The sequence below is a fragment of the Triticum dicoccoides genome, chromosome 3B (genome assembly GCF_002162155.2).
Source record: "Triticum dicoccoides isolate Atlit2015 ecotype Zavitan chromosome 3B, WEW_v2.0, whole genome shotgun sequence".
In the NCBI taxonomy this organism is placed as follows: Eukaryota; Viridiplantae; Streptophyta; class Magnoliopsida; order Poales; family Poaceae; genus Triticum; species Triticum dicoccoides.
The window spans coordinates 455,573,499-455,583,342 of NC_041385.1; the positions used below are offsets into that span (position 1 = coordinate 455,573,499).

General features: G+C 42.2%; 2 protein-coding genes across 5 annotated transcripts in view; both read right to left on the reverse strand.

The window, feature by feature from the left end:
* The window catches only part of LOC119276497 (ras-related protein RABA1f-like), a 1,982-nt gene extending 1,312 nt beyond the window's left edge, over positions 1-670 (reverse strand). Inside the window, exon 1 of the mRNA XM_037557566.1 lies at positions 126-670. Within this exon, the coding sequence (XP_037413463.1) occupies positions 126-349 (224 nt within the window). The 5' untranslated portion in view covers positions 350-670. The remainder of the gene's footprint in view (positions 1-125) is intronic.
* A 712-nt stretch (positions 671-1,382) lies between these two features.
* LOC119276496 (probable E3 ubiquitin-protein ligase ZFP1) overlaps positions 1,383-9,844 on the reverse strand; it is a 10,013-nt gene continuing 1,551 nt past the window's right edge. The window contains exons 2-6 of one of the 4 annotated variants that reach the window (XM_037557564.1): positions 6,763-7,664; positions 6,108-6,460; positions 5,003-5,101; positions 4,757-4,921; positions 1,383-1,849 (exon numbers count right to left, since the gene is read on the reverse strand). In XM_037557564.1, the coding sequence (XP_037413461.1) occupies positions 1,703-1,849; positions 4,757-4,921; positions 5,003-5,101; positions 6,108-6,460; positions 6,763-7,582 (1,584 nt within the window). In that variant the 5' untranslated portion in view covers positions 7,583-7,664 and the 3' untranslated portion in view covers positions 1,383-1,702. Of the gene's footprint in view, positions 1,850-4,756; positions 4,922-5,002; positions 5,105-6,107; positions 6,461-6,762; positions 7,665-9,844 lie in introns of all 4 variants that reach the window. The other 3 variants (XM_037557565.1, XM_037557562.1, XM_037557563.1) reach the window with 3 other exon arrangements.

A 9,844-nucleotide genomic window follows, 5' to 3' on the forward strand; every position in this document is an offset into this window, starting at 1 on the left:
ATCGATCAAGCTAAACTAAACTGAATCGACGACGAGCGGTGGAAGAAATAAAGAAGTGGACAGGCAAAGCAGCAATATCTCATACAGGTGGCGGGCAAAAAAGAAAGAGGTTGGGGTATTGGTACCTTTCTTGGCCGGCGGTGTCCCAGATCTGCGCCTTGACGAGCTTGCCGTCGACGCGGACGGTCTTGGTGGCGAACTCGACGCCGATGGTGGACCTGGTGTCGAGGCTGAACTCGTCCCTGGCGAAGCGCGACAGCAGGTTGGACTTGCCCACGCCGCTGTCCCCGATCAGCACTACCTTGAACAGGTAGTCGTACTCCTCCTCCGCGCGATACGCCACCGCCATCCCCCCTCCCCTCCTGCTTCCGCGTCGCCGCCGCTGCTCGATCAATCGATGGTTTCCTACGGTTTGATCTGATTTGATCTCCTTCCCCTCCCCGCGCGCCTCTCCTCTCCTCTCCTCTTGAGCTAAATAGAGCCACGATATACAAAGGCAACGCGGTGCGGCGCGGCGCGTCTCGCTTCTTTTCAGCTGGGTTCGCTTTGGGGAGAAGTGTCTCAGGGAAGGGAAGAAGGGGTCGCCGCGGATGGTGTTGGTTTCGTGGGGGGTGGTGTGGTGGGGAGGTAGAGAAAGCCAAGCCAGAGATGATGACGACCATCGAGCCGCTCGCTGTCCCGGTCCTGGCTTCGTCTCCGTGACCGACCGGACCGGGCATGCATGTACATACATGTGTCAACGACTCTCATCTCGCAAAACGATATGTACAAAATTGAATTTGCGAATATAAGCATGTGCCAGGCTTGACTTGGCTTCATGTAGTAGTAGTAGTAGCATTCTCTTTTGTTTCTCCTTTCATTTTCGCTCATCACGTTTTGTTAGCTGGGGATGGGTGCAGAGATCCTTCAGGGAAGATTCTCTCAAGGCAGCAACGCAATATTTCGATCAAGTACGGCGCACAAGCTAGTGCTATAATATTAGGGGAAGAGTTCTAGGGCAAAACTATCTTTTGCTTGTACGGTACAGCCACTAAGAAAACAAAAACACTATATATGTCTCCTTAAAAGATACGAAAACACTATCTTTTTTCTTTTTCCTTTTTTTCCCTCAAAAAAAAGATACAAAAACAATGACAGAAAATACACATGAAATGCAATAAAATTAAGATAAATTCCATCACAAATAGGAGCGAGTTCAGATTCGAGGTTTTGTTTCTTATGTTTCGACCAAACTGCACGACGGAGTTGAATCATCCATTATACAGTACAGAACATTGTCGTCCAAAGCCATATGCTGAAAAACTCAGTGCTCGGCTGGCCACTATCAGACCAATCTCTCCAATAACAGAAACAATTATCAGTTCTCTTAAGATTTAATAATGTACACAAAAAACACATGTTTCTGTTTGTTTTAGGGTAACCAACATATATACAGGGTAGTTTCTAGAGATGCCACTCTAAGAGTTACCTTCAGATCCACCATATGATACACTGTATGTCCAACTGAGTAATTTATAAACATTCTACATTTGAATAGAACGATCAATGTTATGTCTGTACAGTTTTTGGAAGCCGAGTTACTCCCCATCACAACAAGGTGAACAACAAATACAGGTAGCAGAATAGTCTACCGCTTCTTATGTACAAAATTGATCTGAATGTTTGTCGGAAGCAAATAACTGATAAAGCTTAATCCTGTTTGTTATCCACTTCTTCTACCCGCAGACAAAGCTGTTGTCTTGCAGATGGGGCATAGGTTCTTTACCGTCAGCCACTGTTTTAAGCACTCCGCGTGGTATCTGTGGCCACAATCCAGGATTCCAACGCAGTCCTCAGCCTCGTACTCCTCCTGCAAGATACATCAAGCGACAGTTCTTTAGAACTAGGAACTGGGAATAGATTGGACGCCAGTGAGCGTGAAACTAGATTCTCCATCTCCTGTCATGAACCAGGGCTCACGAGGATAAATATCGCCAGTTGGCAATGCTGATCTAGGAAAGGGGGTTCTTTTGTTTATAAACCTCCCCAGGCGGGTGGCTAATCTCAGGAATGGCTATTTTTGATACGATGCAAACGGTGACACCAGATATATATACAATATGCCTCGGAATAGCCGCCTCCATGGCGTCCTTCATTCTGCTTGGAGGAGAACCTCCAAGCATATAGCATTCTCGCATTATGCTTCACCAACCTGCCAGCGCTTATTATCGGGCAAGGACACCAGAATTTTTACTAGAAGTAGAAGAGTTACACAAAGTTCGCGAAATGATCACAAGGGTTTATGCACTAAAAACAGGCAAGCCTTTTTGGATTGGGAGGGACAGGGTAGATGGACGACAGAGTGTAGTACTTCCAGGTTGATTAATTCATCTCAATGTGTCCTCTTTATATTGAGGGCTAATAATCTAAACTATTGGCTGCAAGCCCAAAGCTAAGGGATATCTTATCACTAATGTTCAGGTGAACCATGGAGCAGCGGCTCCACCTTTGGATGCCATCAGATCTATCATAGCGATTCGTGTGCATGCATGACTATTTAAATGACCAGTTATAATCACTCACTGATCACAAAACTAAATAAATAAATCACTCATAAAAATCTCGATATGTACTCCCTCCATTCCAATAAATAAAGTGCACACGCATTTTAAAATTGAACTTTGACCATAAATAAGGCGCGCACACATTTTAAAATTGAACTTTGACAATAAATTAGACCAACCAAATATGGGTTATACGTCACAAAAATTAAACAGTTGAATTTGTATTCAAAATAAGTTTTCAATGGTATAATTTTGAAGTCATAAAAATAGTGTATATTGGTATAATTTATGGTCAAAGTTGGATTTTGGAATACATGCCCACCTTATTTAGAATGGAGGGTAGTGAACTAGCACATCACAGGGGGTTGATTTGAGTTCGACGGTATCCAGAGGTGGAGCAGTGGCTCCATGGTTCTAAAAGAAGCCTCTCCTATCGTACCTCTAGTTGATTAATTCCTAACTTAAAATTAAAATTTTAAATGATAAAATTCTACTTAAAGAGATACTAAAGGGTTCGTATCACTTGATTGGAACCATTGGCCTAGCACATGGGTGACCGATCCCCATGACATCGCCTTTCCAAATCCAATCAATATTTATGGCGAAGAAAAGCATGGGTGGCCATATACCAACTACCACTCCTTAGTAACTCCGTTCTACATGATTAACACCATACATCGGTCCATCTGCTAATAGTAGTTTCCAGCTTAATTTACCAAAAAGTAATCCTAGAGAAATAAGTTATCTTATGGACATAAGCCAAAGGAAGTGGGAACACTATACTGTCTAATAAGAAACAGAGTAACTTTGTTCTAGATGATCATCGCCATGCATCGGCGCATTTGCTAATGCTAATTTCCAACTAAATTTACTAAGTAATAATCCTAGAGAAATAGGTTTTCTTATGGACAGAAAGCTGAAGGAACGTGGGTACACTGTACTGTCAAAATAAGCAACAAACATTTCTCAACATCAACACAACACTACTGCGCAGAGGTGGGTAATATGCTGTAGACGAGGTAGTCCTATAATACTGCACTAGCCATTGCTCGCTGTAGTATAAGTAGATGCATTATTAGTCATAGCATAAGCTATAGTCATTACTTCAGATCCATAAATATTAAGTTTAGACCGTGCAGAATGCTAAGTTCAAGCGATCAAGTTAGGCCAGTGCTACCAATCAACCGGATGATGCAAGCCTAATTTAAGTCGCCCCCAGCGACGTCCGATAGAGATGCTCCCAGCCGCAGGATCAGGAAGCGCCACACAGCAGTCCATGGCAGCACTCCGCAGCACCTATGGCACCTGGCGGCGCTCCATTGCGGCGTTGACGACGCTTCATTGCAACGCCGGCAAAGCTTCAACGCCCCCACGGCGCTTCATTGCAACTCCGGCAGCTTCCGGCGATGCTTCATTGCAACTCCGGCAGCCCAGCACAGCTTCATAGCAGTACCATGCGTCCCGGATGTGCTCCATCGCAGCAGCGGGAAGCTGTAAAGAGCCGACGAACTCCCTTGGTTGCAGCACCCGCCGCTCGCTTGATGCACAAACAGAGCGCCGACAGCCCACCGTTGCAGCACCGCCGTGCAGCGCTATCGGTTGCAGCGCCGGCGAGAGTCATAACACCATGAACGATTACTGCATCCGCTCGTCGGGGGCTTGCAGCGCCGGGGCTGTTGAAAAACAGGGGCGTCGCCATTGGCCGCCGCCCGCTCTATGGAACAGCTCGTGCGGGCTGGCAGCAGCCGAGACCGGGGCCGCGCTGGCAGGAGCACGCAACTAGCGCGGGTGAGCGGCAACAGCACCTCCTGTGACCGGGCGGCGGAGCTTGCAGCAAGGTGCGGGCGGTAGAAAGGTAGCTTGCGTTGGCTAGCTTGCTGCGTTGGCTGGCTTGCTGCCTTGGTGAGGTAGGCCACCATGGGAAAGAGAGGTAAGAATGGATAGGAAGAGACGAAGATGAAGAAAGGGGATAGGGATTGAGCGGTTGGGACTTGGGAGCGACAGGTATGTACATCAGGTCCACGTGGGACACGCGTCAACTGAGCAAGGCAGCTTACGAGTTGTGTAGATCAGTCGGTCAAATTTAAGCGTTTCTTCAATAGATGTGATGGTGGTTCAACATGAATTTGATGGCTGGTTGACAATTCATTAGTTTGGAACAGCTGAAATTTTACATGACCAAGGTAACAAACAATATAGTGAAAGGGAAGCACCTGGCATATTATGCAAGCCTCATTCTCTGTGGAAGGTTCAGATGACTGATTAGACACGCAGGTTGCTCCTGGCACATATAAGCTAGTCTTCAATTTATCTACGATGTGGCTTTTTGCCAGACCTGTATTGACGTCTCCAATGTGCTCTTCTAATGCTAAAAGCTCCTGTGATAGAAATAAAAGAATAAATCATAAAATACATACCGTGTGAGGTGAAGTCACAAAGGCTGAATGAGTTTTACGTACCTCATAGGTCATGCTGTCTATATCTAGACGCATATCTCTATGCTCATCTACTACATTTGACCCCTCATACAACCTCGAAAAATCCATGATTGCACCATGCTGCTGCAGGGCCAACAAATAGTTATATAACTACATGTATATCATTGACATCCTTAACGGAAACAAAAAAACAGGGACGTCAAGAGGTCTACACTCTAACCAGTTTGCAGGCCTGGATTTAAAGTTAATACTATCTGTGATAATTGTAAGTTGGTCACAAGTGAAACGAGTCTGTCTGCACGGATGGATTTGAAATTAAGACCACTTCTGCTTAAAAATCAGCCAAGAACCTAATCAATCGCATCAATCAAGGTTATCTCTGATCATGCAAGTAGTACTCACGACATGGGTTCAGCTTCTGGTACACAGGGTCCATGAAAGAGATTGCTTACATAAGAAGGTACATGTAACTTTGCAAGGTGTGTATCATGCACATCACCAAGGAAAACATGGTAACATAAAACAAATAAATAGCGGCAGGAAGGACATGAGGTCAAATTCATGAGTATAATAGTCATCTTCCCGTTGACCAGAAATAAAAATAACAAGAGGCAATTTCAAATGTGAGAAACATTGTATCCAAGCAAAAGCTTCAGTACGCCCGAGGCATTCATACAACACAACAAGAATCAACGAATACAATTTCTTGAATCTAATAACCAACACATAGCTTAACACATTTCAATAAGAACTCCCCAAGAATAATAAGAGACTTAACAACAATGCAATGGATAACATTTCTACAACAAGATAATTGCAAGGCTGGTCACTTCCAGTTCTACATTGAAGGACATCGGCCATTTAGAAATCAGTAAAAAGAATTCCAGTTTGTAAGATTCAAAATTCCAGAACTTAGCACATAAAACACATTAAGGTATGAATGCACTAAAGCACAAGTCCAAGACATGCAAGACTCCCATGAGAGTTCCCAACGTTCCACAAAAAGGAAAAGAACACACGAGATGTATCACATTAGGCAAATGGTGATCCTAATAGTTATTGAGTTATTTGGTATTTGAATACCAGAAATTGTAAAATAAATAAATGAAGTGAGGTGCAGACTAACCAGAGGTGGCAAAATTCTTATGTTCCTAGGATTAACTGGGTTCACCAGGAACGGATGCTGTGGAGGCCCAAAAGACCGCTCAGAATTAGAGAAGAGACCTGGAGTTCTTGGACCCAAGTGGACCCGGTTACCAGAATGATTTACCCCACTATGTAAGACGCCATTATTGTGGCCTTGTTGGTAAGGGACTTGCACTTGTGTATGATCCAGTGGATTATGAGCTTGCATGCTATGCACAGCATGTTGATGAAAATAAGGTAAATGCCCTTGAGAAATGGTTGAAGGACCATTCTGATATTCATGAAAGCCTCCATTCACTATTTCTGTGGCCCCTGAATGTGCAAATCTGCCTGCTGGAAGCAAGAGGTACCAATTATTTCCCCTGAACAAGCAAATCTGACAGCTGAAAGATAAATGCTATCAATTGTACTTCGCTTCTGTCACAATTTCATTTTGTAGGTGGGACCATTTTTCTACTAAGCTTCTGACACTTAACGTGTAAAGCTAAACTATTAGTTTAGCCATCAATGCACATTGCCAACAATTAAAAGATGCATTGAACAATGATTCTTATCCTTAGAAAGTACAACTCTTTCCGAATCTGTTTTCATTATCAGTAGGAAACTCAGATCTGTTCTATTAGTTGCTTACGTACCTGGAACACTAGACATTGCATTGATGTATGACCACTGTGGTACTCCTTCCACAATTCCAGTTGCAGCCTGGGAAACCCAAGTAGTGCTGGCAGGTTGAAAGCACTGACTAGCATGACTTGATTGAAATGTATAGTTACCATGCTGTGCTGATTCTGGGTGAGCAGCCATCAAATTAAACCCATTTGATCCAGTAATGGAAGATCCTTCCACAGATGGCCAAGTGCTGTGGCTATGATATTCTGATGGGTTGAATGGTGTGACATTAGGAAAAACATTTGACTCGAAAGAAGGATCCCATGGCCTATGTGTGGGATTTTGAGATGTATGAGAGGATGAGCTTGAGCTTGCAGATCCATTAACAAAATGACAACTTCCTGCAACTGCGGCATTTTTCCTTTTAATGAATCCTCTAGCAGTTTCGCTGACATTTTCATTTCTAGTACTTCCATCCATACTTCCTGAGACAACTTGGTTTAAAGGCAATCCAAAGCTCTGAGCATGAGAGACATATCTGTTCATAGATGTTGACATGCAAGGGTTGTACATATTTGATGGGAAGACAAAACCTGAATCAACGCCTAAATTTGGCAGAGAACTATGAACAGGCTGATGTGGATGATTCATGCTCATATTGTAGTAACCCTGTGTATCAGAAAGACCAGCATTCATAGCATTGCCTACAACTCTGACAGTATATTGACCGCCTTGGTCGGACAAATCATTCCCATTGTGAATTAAACTTTCAGAATGAACATGAGGATGCCCTCGCCCAGACTCAAGATCAATGACTTGGGGAGCGCATACCATTCGATATGCCATAACGCCAATTATTATCTGCCTTAGCTTCGATAAAGAACCACTGCAAGCTAAGTCAACAACTATGCTTTATCGTCACCTCTACCTGAAATCAAATTAGAAACCAACTGTTAGAATGAAGTGAATAGATCTACAGTGCACACTTAAAATGCGACATATATCAAATATGCTAAGCTTCGCAGTTTACATAGTACTCCCTCCGTCCCATAATATAAGAACGTTTTTGACACTGTCTCAAAAATGTTCTTATATTATGGGACGGAGGGAGTAGAAGACATCCATATGTGTATGCTTGTGTGGTAACATAAAGGCAATGTTACAGACAAACCAAGAGGATTGGTGCGAATGATTAGTAATGTTGCCAAAAACTTGAAGATAAACTAGCTAAGGTAATAGATCCGGACATTGCATCCCTAGAGTAGGCTCATATGTCAACAGCACAAGATTAAGTCAACACAATGGTGTGATTCACCACCACCACCACCACAACAACAATAACAACAAAGCCTTTCAGTCCCAAACCAGTTGGGGTAGGCTAGAGTTGAAACACATAAGATATCGAAACCAAGTCATGGTTATGGCACGTGGATAGCTAACTTCCACGCATCCCTGTCCATGGCTAAATCTTTGGTGATAATCAACACATGGTGTGATTCACCAGAGTTCGCATATTAAGTTATCCAACTTCTCTGATGTAGGAAATATGTGTTTTAAGTAGGATTTGAATGTGAAGACATACAAACTTGGAAGTCAAATCATTATTTATTGCTTGCAGCAACCCATTCCAATGAGCTGTATAGATTATATCGTACTGAGGTAACCAAGCGTGGCACAATGCATATGAATACATATCGCAATTATTCACAGTTGTTTAATTTGTCAGCTGATATTTCGATCTGCCCTTTCATAAAGTATTTTTTTCCTAATTCTGGCTGAAAACAATACATCATTAGAGTGGTAAAATCTGTTTAAATGTATATGTGGATTGCCTAGCCCTTTCCATAAGTTCGGACCATTTGGTTATGTTGGCTAGTGCATGAAGCTTAACAAAATCATTTTCAACTGAAGAGCAATATTAAATGCAAATAAACCGATCAAAGTCACTGCCTTTGCTCCTTCAAAGTTACCATGAAAACAAAGTAATGCTTTTAAAATGATAGGGAGGATCTGTAGTAACAAAGAACGTAAGGAAATACATTGGTGGGGGTAATAACCTTCTAATATCTACCAGTTCTGCTTGTGGTTCTCTACATTAGTCAGTATGTACATATAACACTGTCAGCAGGTTGTCAACAAAATATGATTAGTAGGGACAGGCATCAATTTTATACTTCAGAACTTCTATTTTCATGACCATATGCAAATCGTATGCTTAATGTTGTGCCTACAGGCAGTGGTGGAGCTCGGCAAAAATAAAGGCATTAGTACTAAGGAAATGAATTGCATCTATTTCCAACTTCGAGCAATTGCAAGGCCAGTGGCGGATAGTTTCTTTTGCAATTAGGTCTAGAAAGGATAGTTTCTTTTGCAATTAGGAGTCCCATTTGACATGTTTCACCCATTCTCCTGCTGATTGAAGCAGTTTGTCATTGCCGAGGAGATTTACCAAAACAAAATCCTCAAAGAAAAACATGTTCATAATTTTTTTTAAAGAAGGTAATTTGTGTCAGTTAATGGTTTACTTTGAAAGAAAGGTTGATGAATGGCGTATAAGGTGAAACACGGCAGGACATGCAATCAGAAGATGGTCATCACTTTAAACAAGGGCAGAACTTGTTTCAATCATTTAGTTACTAAATACAAATAATCAAACTGAGGACTTCTTTGATTTTACACTTCCTTCAATTGTAAGTTTGTCACTAATGAAAAATACACAGAACGTAGTATGTAGTACGGAGACTTTTAACAAAATGGAAAATTATGATAAAGGGAGGTGTGTAATCTTACATTCAATGACCATACAACATAAGTTCTCCCATCTCAGCATAAGGCCAATGATATTTCTAATACACAAAAAGGGAAGATGAAGTTTGAACATTCGTAAAAAAGAAAGTGAAAAGTGTGCACGTGTCTCTTACATCTAATGATAATAGAGGCATAAGCTTTCACATCTCAGTCAAGGAATTCCTAAAGTTCTGGGTGGAACGGAAATTGCTATTGTAGTTCTTGAGAGATAATCACCAGATCAAAATGTTTCTGAATTATAACTCAAACTCCTTTTTTCAAATAAAAAACAATGCATTTAAAAAAACAGAATCGGAGAAT